Source organism: Hippoglossus hippoglossus, chromosome 21, assembly GCF_009819705.1.
Source record: "Hippoglossus hippoglossus isolate fHipHip1 chromosome 21, fHipHip1.pri, whole genome shotgun sequence".
Taxonomy (NCBI): domain Eukaryota; kingdom Metazoa; phylum Chordata; class Actinopteri; order Pleuronectiformes; family Pleuronectidae; genus Hippoglossus; species Hippoglossus hippoglossus.
In genome coordinates, this window is record NC_047171.1 from 17,731,218 (window position 1) to 17,748,373 (window position 17,156).

Genomic DNA, 17,156 nt, shown 5'->3' on the forward strand with positions numbered 1-17,156 from the left:
ATGTTGTGTTGAATAGAAACTGCATATTAACATGTTGTTAACAAACCAAAGCAGAAACAAGCAAAGAAGAGTCGAGAAACACAAATGTCCCTCAAACCAAAATACATCAAGGACGAGCCACAAATCAATGACAGGCGGATAATAAAGAGAAGAAGATATGAAGTGAAGGCTCATAAACTTGCCCAGTGGAGTAAAGTGAACTGAATCACACGTGCTTTAATGGCTGAAGATGATTTATCAAATCTCCATTGTCTTTCTTTGGGGGGGGGGGGGATCAAATTCTGAAAGCATTTGAGGCCGGCTACATTCAGGCGCTGACCTTGATGAGAGTTTACCGCTCTCCGTCCACAGAATGGACTCGGCCGCTCTCTGCTTATCATGTTAATCACCACGCATGATGTAATGTTTGTTCTTCTGCGTGGTCTCATTAAGCGAGCAGCAACTCAGAATGTGTCAGGGTTAACAGAAGGTGAGACGCCAGTAATAACAGGCCCAGATATACATCAAGCGTGCGTCCGATTCTTAATCAATGTGCCTATGATTGAATTAATGATTAATTCCTTGTCTCCTTCATAGTGTTGCAGAGTGAGGCTGCAGAGGGAAAAAGGGTGAGAGACGAGGGGCGTCTTCACTGACCCCGTCCTCCTAATCCTCCTGCTGTTCACCCTCAGTGGTGGATCTGATTTCCCCTGATATTAGTCCTGCTGGAGCATCCGTCAAGCTCCCTTCACACTGTCACATGCCTGCTACAAACACACACACACACACACACACACACACACACACACACACACACACACACACACACACACACACACACACACACACACACACACACACACACACACACACACACACACACACACACACACACACACACACACACACACACACACACACACACACACACACACACACACACACACACACACACACACACACACACACACACACACACACACACACACACACACTCATTTGCACAAGCTTGACGAACCAGGCAAACAAAAGCATGCAGCACCCCGCACATAGTTATCTTCACAGCACCTGAGCCATGTTGTGAGGTCAGGTGAAAAGGTCGCAGACGGTACAGTATAGAGCAGATGTGTCCGTACTCCAGAGGTGCCCAGTTTGATGAGCATCACCAGGCCTGCCAGAGCTGGTTCCTTCTTAACAACCCCCTCCCCCCCCCACACACACACATACATACACACCCAACAAACCAGCTGCCTCCTGTCCTGGCAGAGAATCAGAGGCTGCTGATGATGCCAGCCTCATTAAACCAGACCGACCAGTAATATGGTTAAGGCTCGCCATCATCCGCTCTGTTATGATGTGAATAATTCCTGCTCAAAGACGAGATAGATGAGGATGAGGCCATGTTGGACTTCTCAACACCGCATGTTAAGTCCCCTTTCCACTTGTGGAGCAAATGACTCAGGTTTTTATCGTCTCCGTTCAACAAGGATGGAAACGAGACAATTTTGATGTAAAACGTATAATTTTGGCGTAAAGGAACTAAACAGGATTACACAATCACCGCTTGACGGATTACCACAAAACTTGGTGGAAAGATGCGATGTGGATCAGGGAAGATTCCATTTCACTTTGGTGTGGATCGCTTTCTTTGACATTGTGAAATAGGACATTTTTGTTGACTTGTCAGAGAATAATTCCTGGATCTTTATGGATAATGAGACTGACATTTATTAGTGTGTGCAATTAGGTGCAGAGCCAAATAACAATGCAGATCTGGTGAATCTATACATGTTTCTTTTAGGAGACAATCTAGTTCTATGATTTGATTTTGTTGAGCATCTGTAGTTTAACCCGCACCACCTTCCTGCTGCCGGTGAGAAGCATTGAACCAACGCTGCAGAAAGAGCCTCTGCAAGGCCTCTGGAGTCAGTCCCTGGGTCCTGACTGGGATTTATTTCCTCTGCAGACCCGAGCGACTAGGAAGCCATGAGCTGGTTTAGTATGCATGCATGTTGTGGCTCACTGAAAACAAAGTTAAAAGTGGGCCAGCCAAGTTCATTCCAATTCTACCCAGTCACCAGCCGTCACTGCAGCCACTAGCACATTCCCCCACATTCAGCTCCACATAGGAAAAAACACACAGTGTAAAGCCCACAGTGCACAAACCTGCCAGAGCCAAAGCAGCTGGGGTGCAATGTTTATGGTTGCAGATGAGCTGAGTTTAATGACACTGCACGTCCACGCGTAAAGACTCGGACTCGCAATGCAGACAGCGTGCACTCCAATGTGCAACATGCAAACATGTTAACATGACATGTACATTCTATATTTCTTCACACGGAGGAGGGTTGGACATGAATTGGTCATGGTTAACATTGGGGATAAGGTTGTGTGTGGTCCATGTATTACACAAGTTGTGAGGACATACATCTGTCACATTATGAGGACTTGTCTTCCTAATGGGGACAAAAAGCAAGTAACTATAACTAAAATCATTACATCGTAACTAACATCAAAACCTGTTTAAAGATCAGGTTATGGTTTAGGTTAAGGTATAGGTTTGGATTAAGGTTAAGGTTTGGATTAAGTTTTGGTTTAAATTAGGTTTAGAGTAAGATTTAGGTTAAGGTTAGGTTAGGTTAAGGTTAAGGTTGAAGTAAGGGTAAGGGTAAGGGTAAGGGTAAGGTTTAGGTTTAGGTTAGGTCAGGTTTAGAGTAAGATTATGTTTAGGTCATGGTTTAGGGTAAAGTTTAGGTTAGAGTAAGGTTTAAGATCAATTTAGTCAAGTAGTAACTGAGGTTAAGTTTATAGTTAGTATCTGGAAAATCAATGTGTGTGTGTGTGTGTGTGTGTGTGTGTGTGTGTGTGTGTGTGTGTGTGTATATATGTGTCTGTTGTATGTGTGTTGCATTTATGCGAGTGTGTGTAGAATGTTTGTGTGGTGTTTGGGTGTTTTGTATGTGTTGTATATGTGTGTGTTGTATTTGCTGTGTGTGTACGTGTATGTTGTATGTGTGTTATATATGTTCTGTATATGTGTGTGTAAGTGTGTTGTGTGTATGTGTGTGTGTTGAATACGAGGTGTGTGTGTGTGTGTGTGTGTGTGTGTGTGTGTGTGTGTGTGTGTGTGTGTGTGTGTGTGTGTGTGTGTGTGTGTGTGTGATGGGGGGGCCTTACGTATCTGCGGATGATATTCCGGAGCAGAGTGAAATCCATCCTTCTCACAGCTCCGCTCCGGCGGGGACTAAAGCTCCTGTAGCGGGGACAGTTGAGCTGTGCTCGGCTCTTGGTTGACGCTACCTACGGTGTCTCTCTCCTGCAGCATCCATCGCTCACCATCACCACCTCCAGCACCGCGGCCGCCGCGTCTGTGATAGCGGGGAGCAGCGGTGTGCCAGGCGGCTTGGTTTCATGGCATCCCTGCGAAGAGCCATGCGTGCGGCGACCGAGCGAACACAACGACCCCCGCGCTCCCGCCGCCGCTGCTGGCTACATTTCAGGAGAAACCGCGGTGCATGCGAGGAAAAAACAGCTCCAGAGCTCCGAGGGCCCGTCTCCTGCGGTGGCTCGGCGCCGGGTGAGAGTGTTTTATTCCTGCGGGAGAGAGGCGCCTGTGGTCCCGTGTAGCTGCGGCGGCTCCTCGGTGTCTTCGGTCCTCAGCCGTCAGATGACCACGCTGCGCATGCGCACTGAGCCCCTGGATTCATCCGTCACTATCAGAAGTGAGCACAGTTCACATGAAGAGGAAAACACACGGAAACATAAAGTGTTCAAAACCAACAACAACTGTTATAACCACAACAGGCTCATAGGAACATCACACTGTGAGGGCTGTGAGGAATTTAGTTTGAATTAGAAGTGGAAGAACTGTTCAGATGCTTTACCAGCAACTACATTTAATCATGAAATGGGATTAATCATTTAATCATCTTTAACTGTGATTGTTATTAATTTGTTATCAACTTTAGTTTTATTAATTCAGGTAAATACCTCATAAACAATGTAGCCGAGTCAAAATAGTCAAATTTGCTGACTAGCAAAGTCAAAAATAAAATCCTCAGGAAATAAATACAGTTCATAAAATTGTGAAGCACTTTGTGTTTTTAAAATTGTTTTTTTTATAGATTACAGATTAAACTACCTGCCACCTACCAAGAGGTAGAGCTCAAACAAATGGTCCATCAACAGAGAGTTTACTGGAAACTCTTGGGAAAAACATTTAAGTAATTTTTCATGTAAAAATGTAAAGAAACAAGTGCAATTATCTCATTGCGTCTAAAAACCTGATTAACGTACGTATGTACTTCACTCTGTGACCTCTCTATTGTTGGTTTCACTATTTGATGTAAGTTACTTCACCAACTGTATATTTAACCAGAGTATAATTAGACAGACATGTTTCACATACACTAAATACCTAACTCTGTGGTAATGTTCCATTAATGTTACCCTCTACATCCTGGTAACAAATGGCTTTATTCATGGTTAATAAATCCTACGAGTATAAGTTTTTGGTGGCAGGTTATGAAAATCCCATTTGTCCTATATGGCTTTTCTGGGTCTCTTGATTTCTAACAAGCGAAAAATGATATAGTTCAACAACAACAACAAAACTATTTAAGGCGTTTGTTCATGAAGTATGCAGTTGTAAGTATTAATAATAATTTTGATGGATCAACTGAGCCACTTTCTGGAGTCTAACCAGTCTAATGTAATCAATAATTTATCATTAAAGATTTATGAACATGAATTAAACCCCTTGATACAGTCTTTTCCATACTGGATGTTTTGTTTCAGACAACATCCAAAACATGTTTCCATTTACGGATTTCTTTTGTGCTAAAGGCAAAGATGCAGTCATCCAGGTAACATGTTGACATTATATCACTAAGAAAACAAAAGCAACAACAGCAACAACAACAAAAACCTTCTTTGTATAGCATAACATTCAGCTATATGTATATGTATTACAAAATACATGGGAATAAAACAACACAGAAATAAACAAGACAAAACACTAATAAAACATACATCATAAAAGAAAACAGTAAGAACAAACAACATCTTTTAAAACCAGTTAAAATCAGGCATTAAAATGCTTTCCTATAAAAAATATGTTGATGAAAAATAATAATAAACAGCTTAAGTGCTGGGAAGTCTAATCTCTTCAGGATAGACGTGGAAATACACAAAGTAATAATAAAAGTGCTCAACAGCAAACTTTCCATTGTTGTTGTCACACCGTGTAACATACAGAAACATATCCCAAAATCCAACTGCATTCATCACCAAGAGAAATTCTAAGTTTAGCCAGGTCTCCATGTAGGGGATCCTGTGGCAGCAGGCGTCAGGGCGTGACGTCTGCCCCAGACATTTCATTTGCGGAGTTATGACTTTCAATTAGCACAGACACTATTAATAATGCATGGGCATCCAGCACTTTCAGCTCTGACCCAGTAATGCCCCCATCCCGCTGTTTACCTCCCTCAAGACCCCCGGGGCACTAAGTGTCTTATGATGAGCCCGCCTCAGTGGACACATTACAACATGCTCTTTGTTTATGGGCTGTGACAAACGATACGCATGCTGTGTTTGATGTCCTGGTCGTGTTATGGAGACAAGTGTCGTCCTGTGTTTACCTGCTTGTCCAACAGAAGAACACACGGACGTTAAAGCATCTTAGAGAGTTTATGCAGATGTAAACAAAACAGCAGCATTAGTTGTTGTTTCCACTGCTGCTGCTGGTTATCAAACAGTCGACTGACTCATTAATACTGTTTCATCCAAGTGGAGGGACCGGGTCATTGTTCATTCCTTGTTTCTTTCTTGTGTGGGCGGGGGAGGGGGGGGAGCATATGGGGCATCATCAGTCCTGTGCATAGACTGTGTGTGAGCCACATGTGGACCGGCCTCTAACTTATCCCGATAGATAATAATGACTGAGTTATTATAGTAATCAAGCCCTGTCACATTACTTTATAAATATAAATGTAAGACAGATGATGATGATGGAGTAAATAAATGTGAGGCATGTTAATTCTACACTCATAGATCTAATGTTACACTATGGTCCCAAAGATGTGTGTACATCAGAACACATCACCGTGCCTGTCACCGTGTTTATCCTATAGTATTTTTAATATCTGTCTATTTAGTGCCACTCCTGTGGCTCAGGAGATAGAACAGGTCATCCAGAAGATCGGGGGTTTGATCCCCAGCACCTCCAGTCTGCATGCTGAAGTGTCCTTGGGCAAGATACTAGAAAGAGACAAGAAATGAAAAGCACTTAGTAGTTAGTTAGTTGCGCTGTACGAATTAATGGATGAATGTGGCTTGTAGCGTTTTTTTCTCCCTCCAAGGTCATGTGAGATATTATGAAACTGTTTAAACAATCTGTATCACTCTCCAGTGACAAGTAAACAGAAAGTCATGTGGATAGTATGTAATGTAAAGAGTATTAGTTATTTAAATATTTGAACACAGCAAAAAGACGACATAAGTTCAGCCCACCAGTGAGATTTTGTATTTTAGCTGAAAACTTTCTAGTCATGTTTTCTAAGCGTTTTGATATGTTTTAAAAATAACTACACCTCCTGTTGCAATGTGAGTGGCTAAATCAGTTAAAACACTGGATCCTATAATGCTCTATCAAGAAAGTATCAGAAAATCAAATCAAGTCTCTACTGTTTGTAATGTCTGATGTGGAAATGTAATTAATGTATATTCAATTCATTGAGTTGGAAATAACAACAACAACAACAAAAAACAAAAAACAACAACAATAATAATTATAATAAATTAACTGTTGAAAAGCTCAACTCTCTGACATTCACAACATTTTTGGAGAAATGTCTTAATTACAAACCCAGTTATAAACCAAAACATACAAGAAGAATAAATAATTGAATGAATGAATCCTGATGAATGGGCCAAGTTTCACCAGCTCAGATGGTTGAAACAAGAAAAACAAAGATCAAGGACCTATCATTTCAATGTAGTAATCTTAACCTCGTAAACATTATGTTGCACCGTTGCTTTGCATGTCTCAATGTTGTTGTTTTTTTAAAAGTATATTATTCAGTAAAATCATGAGTTTACACGTTAGAGTGATCAGTGGTCATGTGCAACAGAATCTGTGGGTTAAACATGTAATACTCTACTATCAGGTATTTGGTGCCATCTAGTGGTCGATACGCAAAATCACATGAGCTGTCTCCCTGCAGCAGCTCACATGTACCCATGGGTCATGGTGCTCTGCTGGTGGAGATTCAGGTAATTTAGCAGCTAATGAATTGCTTTGATTAGTGGGTAATTGGAGGACCATTAAAGCACAAGTTTACCCTGTATAATGGCAGAACAAATTAATTAAGTGACAATTAGGCCTATGATCTTTTGTCTGCAGTTTATTTAGCCATGCAACCTAAACAGAGGCTGCGGCTACATGGTACATGCTAGACTGACGTGCTGTTGCTTGACTGAACGACTTCCTGAGTGTGTTTTCAGAAGCAGCTCACAGGGCTCATGCGTGACCTCCCGACTCCTGTCAGAGGTGAGCAGAGCACGGGAGGAACACAGCTTGCGACACTGCGATTGTGTGAGTGAGCAGTGCAACACGCGGCAAGGCCCGTCCCTCTCTGAACACACATAATAGGTGTGTTTGTGTCTCTGGCGGTGCTTATGTGCGTCACATGCTTTCTCTCTCCGTGCCCAGTCTCGGTGCCAAGAGAGGGGCTTAAACCTGCGTCTGGAGATGGGAGCTGTGGAGATCCCAGGGAGCGGATGCTTGGCACCGTGAAATAGGATTTGGGAAGGACCAAAGCAATGAAGCGGGAGGGAGAAGAGCAACTGCCAAGTCCTCTCCACGGATTTGGTGCCCCCCTCCTCACCCCTTAAACATATTCAGCTTGTGCCGACACACACACACACACACACACACACGTGCAGATGCAAAGGGGGAGAAAGAGAGGAGGAGAGAGGGGGTGTGAATGTAGAGGGATAGAAAAGAGGGGAGAGAGGGGAGTATAATAAGAAGAACAGTGTTTGGAGCAGTAACATAGTTCAGTCACAGAGACAGTGACCTGAACATGTGTTCCTCACTGTCACCAACTCACAGGACTCACTAATCCTGACATGGCTTTACCTGCAGCCTCCTGCCTCAGAGTGTGTGTGTGTGTGTGTGTGTGTGTGTGGATGCTTATATCAGCTATGACATGCACGCTCAAATCTGTGCTCGGGTTTCCTGCCTGTACATCATCTTCCATTAGTGACAGAGAGAGGAAGACACAAAAAATGGAGAAGGACAGGAGGGAGGAGTGGAGGTATAAAGGGGCAGGGCCACTCTCATGGCTGTCAGAGGAGGTGATTGATTTTTCCGCCCCTGTTATCAAGACCAGCAGCCGCCAAGACCCCCGGATACTCCCCTGTCAGACACACACACACACACACACACACACACACACACACGCACACACACACACACACACACACACACACACACACACACACAGAGTCGTGTCTCCATGACTTCAGAGAACATTACACTGACTTACATTGATTTCCTGGAGAAGTACTCTGACCTCAACCTACATGCCTAAGCCTTAACCTAACCTAAACCTTAGCTTAACCTTAACCTAACCTTAAAACAAGTCTTCACCTTCACACACAGGTTTGAGCAGCTGTCCTTCTTAGGCCTTTGTATTTACTTCTATATCAATGAGCACAGCCTAACAAAAACTTTAGCCCTAACCTTCAACATGAACAATTCATTCCTAACCTTTACCGTAACCTATACACACGTCACATCTCACCCCTAACCTGAACTTAACCAAACAAATATTACAAAAGCCTTTAAATTTTAAAGGCTTTTGTAATATTTTTCTTGTTGCCTCTGATGTTTTGTTTTCTTGTTTTTATTTGTCCTCTTTGTGAAGGTTGTTTTGAAAAATAATGTACAAACAAAGTTATCATTAGGATTATTACTATCACTATTATTACCTTAACTAGGACCTAAGAAATAAAGTTTTGTCTCATTGGGACCAGGCTTCGGTCCCCATAAGGTCTAATGGTCCTGACAAGGTCAGTGTTTTTGCTGGAAAAGGTCCTAAACGGGTAACAAAAATGAAAAGCCTACACAAACACACACACACACGCACAAACACGTGTATGTTTGTGCAGCCATCCCTTTACGACTCTGTGCATGGGATTCTATAACCAAAACCTTATCCTCACCTTCACCAAGAAGAAGACATATGTTAATGCTTCCAGGTTTTTCTGGTTCATCTCACATCTCCCTGCTCTGGATTCTGATCAAATCATCAAATGTCATAATTGAGTGATCTGAGTTTGACCTTTGGGAATGTTCTTCAAATCAATACACAGAAGGAGAAACAGTAGAAGGAACCCCTGCATCGCTCTCTCCCTCACACTCTTTTCTATTCCTGCCTTCACCTCTGTTTCTCTCGCCTTCTTCAACCCCCTCGTGAATGATTTCTTCATTTTTTTCTTTTTTTCCAATTTTCCTACAAAAGGACTCGTGTAATTTTGCCATTACTCATATTATTGGTGGTGGCTGCAAACAGAGATTTGGCGCCATTCCTCAGGGGTAATTGGAAACTGCAGGTGTGAGAGGGCACATTAGCATACACAAGCCTTGCTCAGCATACTGCTTCAGCGCTAATGGCAGCGTGAAAAGTACAATCTATCACGCTAATGCAGAGCAGACGGATGTGTGCCGTAGTTACACCACTGAGACCAGTCGGGAAAATGAGATACCCTGTGGTGTTCGGAGAGCTTGTGCACTTTTCTAGCCCCAAAGTGTGTGTTTGTGTGTGTGTACCTGCTGCAGAGAGAAAGACTGAAAAACCGCTGCACATGTAAAACGTGCATCAAGTGGACCTCTGTTTTTCCTTCACTCAGAACAGAAGAACACATATTTGACGGATTTCAGGCCAAGCATTTGTATAGTTGTTTTCCGACACGACCTCCAGAGGATGTCTGGAGAATTGGGTCCGGACTTTCTCTGCCGTTTTCTTTTCACACATGAACAACGAAGCACGTTCACAACAACAACAACGAATCCTCAGGAGGATTCAAGTGAGGGATGGAGCAGCAGGCAGCGGCAGGATAATGTAATAATTCGGCTGCAGAGATCACGTGTTTTTGTGTTTTACAGCACAACGACAATGGCATCGGCTCTTATCACCAAGACCCTCTAGAAACGTCATCAACCCCCCCACTCGCTCACAGTGAATCCTGCGGAGGATCTCCTGCTTGTGTTCTCACATCGGATTCTGCAGACCAGACTACCAGGGGCCCAGCCGGGGAAAGACCACAGAAACTCCTCTCACTCGGACATTTGCATTTAATCATACAGCCCCTAGGGTTAGGGTTAGTTTAAATTAATTTGTGTGTTACCGATTTAAGTATCTTTTAAGTTGGCAATACATTTTCTTGCACCTTGTCAGTAATAAATATGTTTTACATATAGTTATTTCATTGCACACTCATTATCAGACCTTTACAGTTTTTTGTGACTGAATTAAAGCTGTAAAATGTAGATAAAATCAGCACCTAGATGTGTCAGATGATTCAAGATGAGGAACAATATTTACCAGTGAGACATTACTGACCTCAGTGCAGCTCTGAACATAATGTGAGCGTCCCTGCTTCAAAACAATGCATTAACAGTAACTGATAAAGGAGATTGGACCAGACAGAATTCAAATGATATTTCAGTCTTTTAGAGAAAACCTGATGAAAAGGGACCAGCTGAACAAATTAAAAGGCTGCTTTATTCAGGTTTGAAGGAAAAAGATGAAAAATTCTCAATACTAAGCATAAAGTCTTTCCATCACATCACAGATGCTCTAAAACTCTTTTTGGTTTGGATTCAATATATGAAATGCTCTTGTGTGGTAATGAAATTGAATTTGTCAAATAGAGTAAAAGCAGCACAAATTGTATATCTGTATATAAAGAAAATAACTGTCTCACACTTTGTCACCAAAAAAAGACACAATTTTCTCCTGGGAGGTGAAAATAATAACACGGGCACTGTGAGCTCCTTCATCTTCACAAGTGGAAGGAGCAGACACACACGCGCACACACACACACACACACACACACACGTGCAGGGTCTTTCTTTGTCCTGTGTGAAGTCTGCAGTTTACCTGTCTATAGCTCAGTGCTGAAACAGCTTGTTACACAATGACATCCACTGACTCCCGGACCCTCGCCGTCTCCCTGCAGTTTGCAGGCGGCGAACCAGCCGTCTGTCTCTCCACCCCTTCAGAAAGGGTGCATTTACAGTGACAGACTTCTGTCAGCTCACGGAGCGTGTGCATGTGGCGTGTACACATACACACGGATAAACACACACAGGTTAGAGGCTAAAACATGTCAGGAGGAGAAGAAAAGAAGAAAGAGAAAAGCAACTTGTAGATGATGGTTGAATCCATCCCTCCACTTGTGAGTGTGAACTGCAGAAAATTAACAAGGTTTTGCAAATGGAAGTGAATTATAAAACTGAACTCCGACAAAAGTAAAAATTGAAATGGCATTGACTCGGTTAAAGTTTTAATAAATGCATCTTTTTTAGGAGAGGATCCTGAAATATCTATTTCCACATGTATCAGTGGTTCTGATGCATATACTGTTCATTCAGCATGTTTACTTCAGCCAAGGAGGTCGTTTTCATCTGTAAAAACAAAATGGTGGAGGGATGTGGTATGGGTAAATTGTGCAATTTGGTGCAGCAGCCTTGGCGGAGGTATGGCCCCTGAGTGTCATTCTAGGTTAACATACATTTGGCCTCTTTAAAGTAAACTACACTGTATTTGGTTCGACTGACCTCCGTGTTTGGACTGAAGTTTTCCTGGACTGGCTGAGGCCTGACACTGAAAGTCCAATCACTTAGATAAATACACCAGATACTGTCGTCCGTAAATGAAAGTCAGAAGTGTCAGAGAAGTAAAAAAAGGATGAAGTACATCTGCGCTGCTGCTCTTCGTCTTAACTTAATGGAAACACGACTTCTGTTTATAAAAAAGATGTGTATACGTGTTAGATGTCCGTGTCTGAATGTGCTTTCTTTGCAGGAGGTCAGGACACTCGTGCGCTGACTGACTGTGAAGTATTATTATGGGATTAGGGGTGTCTCGGTTACCACTGTGAGATGATAATCACAGTGGCGGGCCTCTGATCTCTACAGGGATAGGAGCGTCAATCAAACTGGAGACACTCAGAGATGGGGGGGCACGTGTGCTCGTGTTTTCTCTGGACCAGGCAAACATGTTGCAGCGCTCATGTGTGAATCTGCTCTAAGATTAAAAATTAGGTTGTTTGTGTTTTGTTTTTTTCCCATCTTGTCAGCAGATGTGAATTTATGTTTTATGGAAATAAAATATGACCCCCTGCTCCCTCCCTCCTTCCCTGCCTCCAGATGGTCCCTGTGGAGAGAGGGTGATTATCTGGCCCATCTCAGCCAGGGAACCTGAGAGTGTTGATGTTGGGTGGGCAGTGCGGTGCCACGCCAAGCCTCCTGTCCCCAGGAGCCTGAATATGATCCCCTTTACCTGCCCCCTGTCTCTGGTCCTCTTCCTCCCTCCTCCACTCCACCACCGGCTAGACTTACTGCGACTCCCCTCTCCTCCTCCTCCTCCTCCTCCTCCTCCCCTGTCTCCGCCCTGGGATAGACTTTCTTCCACCTGACAAGGCTTGGCCTGGATTACTGGAATACCTGGACAGGTGAGTCTGCTCAGGAAGGTGTCAAGTGCATGTATATGAGGCTGAGGAGGAGAGAGATGAAGAGAGGGTATATAGTCAGGAGCAAAACAGCAAACAGGCTCCACACAGGAACTTGGCAGGACGCTCTGTTCCAAAGTCCTCTTTAGTGATGCCATGAATAAATGAGCAGGGGTCACCAGCTAATAAAGTCCTCCCCGTTTTGATTTTATCGTTCTTGTCCAGGTCTGCTAATTAGATCAGGTTTTTAGTTTCTCTGCCATGTGTGATATGAGTTTATCAGAAGAGGCCGTGAAGCCGCTGAGGTCAGAGAACTGCGTTGCTCCAAGACAGGAAGAAATGGATCGATCTAAAAGAGATCCAAGCTGAAACATGAAAGCATTAAAAGGCTCAGATGAGAATTTATTATGGGACGAATAAATGCTGTTAAAGCTTCTAACTTTTATTTTCATTATTATCCCTATTATAGCAGGAAAAGCAGCACCACTAGACCTACTGTATGATTCGAAACTTGAAAACTGAAATTGCTTGATTGAAACACTTCAAAGAAAAGTGCTTCGCTGAATATGTTTTGTATTCAAGGACTAAAAAAAGAAGTTACACAACCCCTCTCTTTCTTTTCTCCACCCTTTCCAGCCACTTCTCCTCGCTCGCCCCATGGATGGAGACTGGAGTCCTCCTGCAGCGGCCACAGGTCCGGTTCCGACTTGAAATTCCTTTGCAACTTTTGGTCCCTGCTCTCTCTCTTCCTTTCATACTTAATTCTGTAAAATCAAGTAATAATAATACATTTTATTTGTATAGCACTTTTCAAGGAACTGAAACAAAGCTTCTTAAGAGGCTAAATAAATAAATGTGACAAAGTTGATGACCTGATCATCACTCAAACTTTACTTTCTGTTTTATTTCATACTCTAATCACATAAAGATTTTTATATGATACCTTAAAGGTTTTCATTAAAGTGACTAAAGGCTTTATTCCTTCCTTTCTTCCTGATATTTTGCACTTTTTATCCAAATATTGTGTTTGGTCCACAGTATTATAGTCATCGATACCATCATTCATACTCAAGAAGCCGCAGTCTGAAATATTTGTGGTTTTGAATTATACCAAAGATCAGTGCAACAAAAAATGACGAGTGCTTCCGATATTTTTTAATAATATTTTTCTCAGTGGTGGCATTTTGTTTTGGCATTAATTTATAATAAAAAAAGACAAAAAATCTAAACTTGGTTTAACATAATCGTGTGTTTGAAGAAGATCTTCAAACGTCTTTAATGATCTGTTTTGCCCCTTTAGAACAATGTTTCATAACCCAGTCTGGACATTACTGAACTGAACTGAATAATTTAATAAAACCTGAGTTAGTTATTCATTATGGTGCATTTGTCCCAATTCTGTGCACAAGGATAGAAACTAGTAATTGCCCTCGAGCTCTAAACATCTTGCTACTCCAACATATTTGAGCTGCATCTGAAAGGTTCAAGAACCTCTTTTCTCTCAAGCCTTTTTGTTTTTGAGTGGATCAAAACATAAGACATAAGAGAAATCCATTGGCGTTAAAAAATTTGTTTGTACGAGCATATGTAACACGATTACTGCCATACAACTTCGTTCTGAGTTGCTTTACGTATGTGTGCAGCGTTTGCTATGATATTATCTTCTTTTTTTTAAAGGTTCTCCTGTTCTAAATCATTTGAAATTACTTTCACTTGATGGATTTCCATATGTTAACTTTCAACATGGTTTTTTAATTTTGTTTTCATGATTTCCAGTCCTGCTGCAGATTGCCAGGATGCAGTACCTTCAAAAGAGGGCAGTGTAACCACACATGCAGACATCGCACTAGGGTCTCTCTATGTCTGTATCTCTCACACAAATTATTTTACATTTCCTCCTCTTTTTAGGGTTCAACTTTGACTCTTTGGAAAACAAGCGCTCCCATTAGCAACTAAACCCAGTTACCGTTTTCAACGTCGTGGCTGATCCGAGTATTTGTTTGCTTGGAGAAATGGCTGTGGGGGAAGAAAAGAAAAAGAGAAAAGAGGTACGACCGACGTCATTTTAACATCAGGCATTTCAACGGTGAGATTGAAAACCTGCGTTGGTCAAGCTGTGAGGAAAACACTGCACCATGTAATTGCTGCAACACCCACTGACCCCTGTGAAACGTGCACTGCCACACGCTCCTTGACTTAAAAAATTGCTTCATAGTTAGTGCATTATTATTTCAGCGAAGGCAGAGAGGTTGCTTTTGCCGGACCCTGGGTGGCATCATTAACACAGTCTGGAGTAACATTTATAAATCAGATGGCATTGTCACAGGTGTAACTGCTGCTGTTCATGCATGTGAGTAATGGCCCCATTTTTGATTAATTTCCTTACGTCCATTGAGAAACCTTTGCATTTGTGATTAATGAACTTTCAGACTAATGTAATATAATGGCGTTATGGTACATATTTTGTGTGTGTCTCCATATGTGTACTCTCTCTGTGACTGGCGACCAGTGTGCAGCATCCTTCAAATACCAGTTCAGTCGATGGTCACAGCCAGAGGTCGGGCTGGAGGGAATTAGACACAACATGTGGACTCTCCACCTCTTAAAAGCAGGAGTCTGGCTCACCCGGGAGTCGTGACAGCAGCGCTACATCAGGCCGCTACAGTGAATGTGACAACAAAGACAAGAAAGGCTGTAAAGCGGGAGGCTGATACATAAATCCACATAAACTCACGCAGCTCTGGTCCCATGGGTCTAAGCTTCTATCTCTGCCCGAGGCCTGGGAAGGGTGCGACCAAGACACTGAAAAGAACCAGAGCCTCACACTCGTGCACAGCTCGGTTATACGCATCATTGACCTTGTGATGTCTATAAGTCAATATTCTCTTCTTTTTTTTTTTGTCTCTCTCAGGCTTCATCCCACCTTCCCCATATCCCCCCAGTGGTGACAGAGACAGAGGACACGGGGGTCTGTAATTAGCTGGTTGACCCCAGGGTTGGGTGGTGTGACCCCAGCAGCCGCGAAGCGTAGATCCAGCCTGATCAGATGAGTAGTTCTGAGGGGATCAGTGGTTGAAAGACAGCCGCCGCGGCACCTCGGCCAACCCAGTCACATTAGCCAGTGTGGCCGAGGCGGGCACAGTTACAGGAGCCCCAGCTGCCGAGGCCGAGCAGAGCCGCAAACACCTGTCCGGGTACAAGGCAAGAAACATACAGACATGCCTTTCAACATCCATAGACACATGCAGCTGCAAAACACACAACCTGCCACCACTTTAAGGAAAGGGAAGGAGGAGGAGGCGGGGGGCTGAGGGGTAACCTGAGCCAGGTAGGGGAAGGATAGGGGAGGGAGGGGATGGGAGGCGAGGTAGGAGCAGTGCTGGCCCTTGGTCAAGTGCCTTGTATTCCACAAACAGATCGCATCCAGTTACACTCTACCTGAGAAGCTGAGCCTCAGGAGAGGATTCAAAGAAAAGCATGTGGACCTCCCTCCCTTTGCTGCGCCTTCTTTTGGCCGATAGAGATTTCACTCTTAGAAAACACTTTCTGGTTTCTCTCTCCGAGTCTGCATTCAGGGACCTTTTTAGAAAAATCAAGGTCGGTTCATGTGTAATCGTTTTTTTTACCGGCTGCAGAAACAGTAAAAGCATCGCAGTGTCGTCACAGAGGTAGCCAGGACGAGCAGGTCGATAATTGGTAAACGTGGCTCAGCTGTCTCCGCTGCCTTCACTACGCTAATTAAAAGCGGCGAGATGGGAGAAAGGGAGAGAGTGTCATCAAGGACACGCTGGGAGATGTTCACCTGAGACGGCACAGTCACCGATGCTCCGGGCACATCAGCATGACCTGATTGCCGGCGCTGTTTGAAGCTATGACAGAGAGAAAGAGAGACAAAAGTGTCTGGAGCTGAAACTGTTGCCCTTGGGGGAATAAAGAGATAGAGAGTAGAAATAGAGAGGAGAGAGAGCACATGAAAAGAGAATGAGGAGATGGAGACGGAGCGATGGAACTTTTTTTTTATGGGTAGATGCAGAAGGAAAGAAGCAGAGAAAGGAAAAGCAAAAGGGAGAGTGTCCTCTACCTGGTCTGTGTGAAAGTTGAGGCCTCCTTTACTTATTATTTCGTCTCACTTTCCTTTGCTCTCCGCTCCTTCATTTTCTACCTCTTTACCTCTCTCAAGTCATCATGTTTACACAAGCTGTTACTGCCATTTCCCCGTTGTCTAACCCTCTGCTGCTTTTCCTCCTTCTTTCCCCTCTTTCTTTGTCTTTTTTCTTGCTGGTTGGAAATCTGCGAGGCTTGCTCATCGGCGCCAGCCTCTGTTAATCCCCTCCCAAAGCACCTTAGCAACGCTAGGAATTTAGAGATGCTAAAAAAAAAGAAAACACACGACGACGACAACTGTTCTTAACACTGGGCTCATATTGGCAAGTGT

The 17,156-nt window shown here is 43.3% G+C and overlaps 1 protein-coding gene across 7 annotated transcripts in view; it reads right to left on the minus strand.

Moving 5' to 3' along the window:
• The window catches only part of LOC117754543 (probable phospholipid-transporting ATPase IH), a 35,984-nt gene extending 32,350 nt beyond the window's left edge, over positions 1–3,634 (minus strand). For 4 of the 7 annotated variants that reach the window (XM_034573446.1, XM_034573452.1, XM_034573450.1 and 1 more), the window contains exon 1: positions 3,157–3,633. In XM_034573446.1, the coding sequence (XP_034429337.1) occupies positions 3,157–3,195 (39 nt within the window). In that variant the 5' untranslated portion in view covers positions 3,196–3,633. Of the gene's footprint in view, positions 1–3,156 lie in introns of all 7 variants that reach the window. The other 3 variants (XM_034573447.1, XM_034573448.1, XM_034573449.1) reach the window with 1 other exon arrangement.
• Between the last annotated feature and the right edge of the window lie 13,522 nt (positions 3,635–17,156).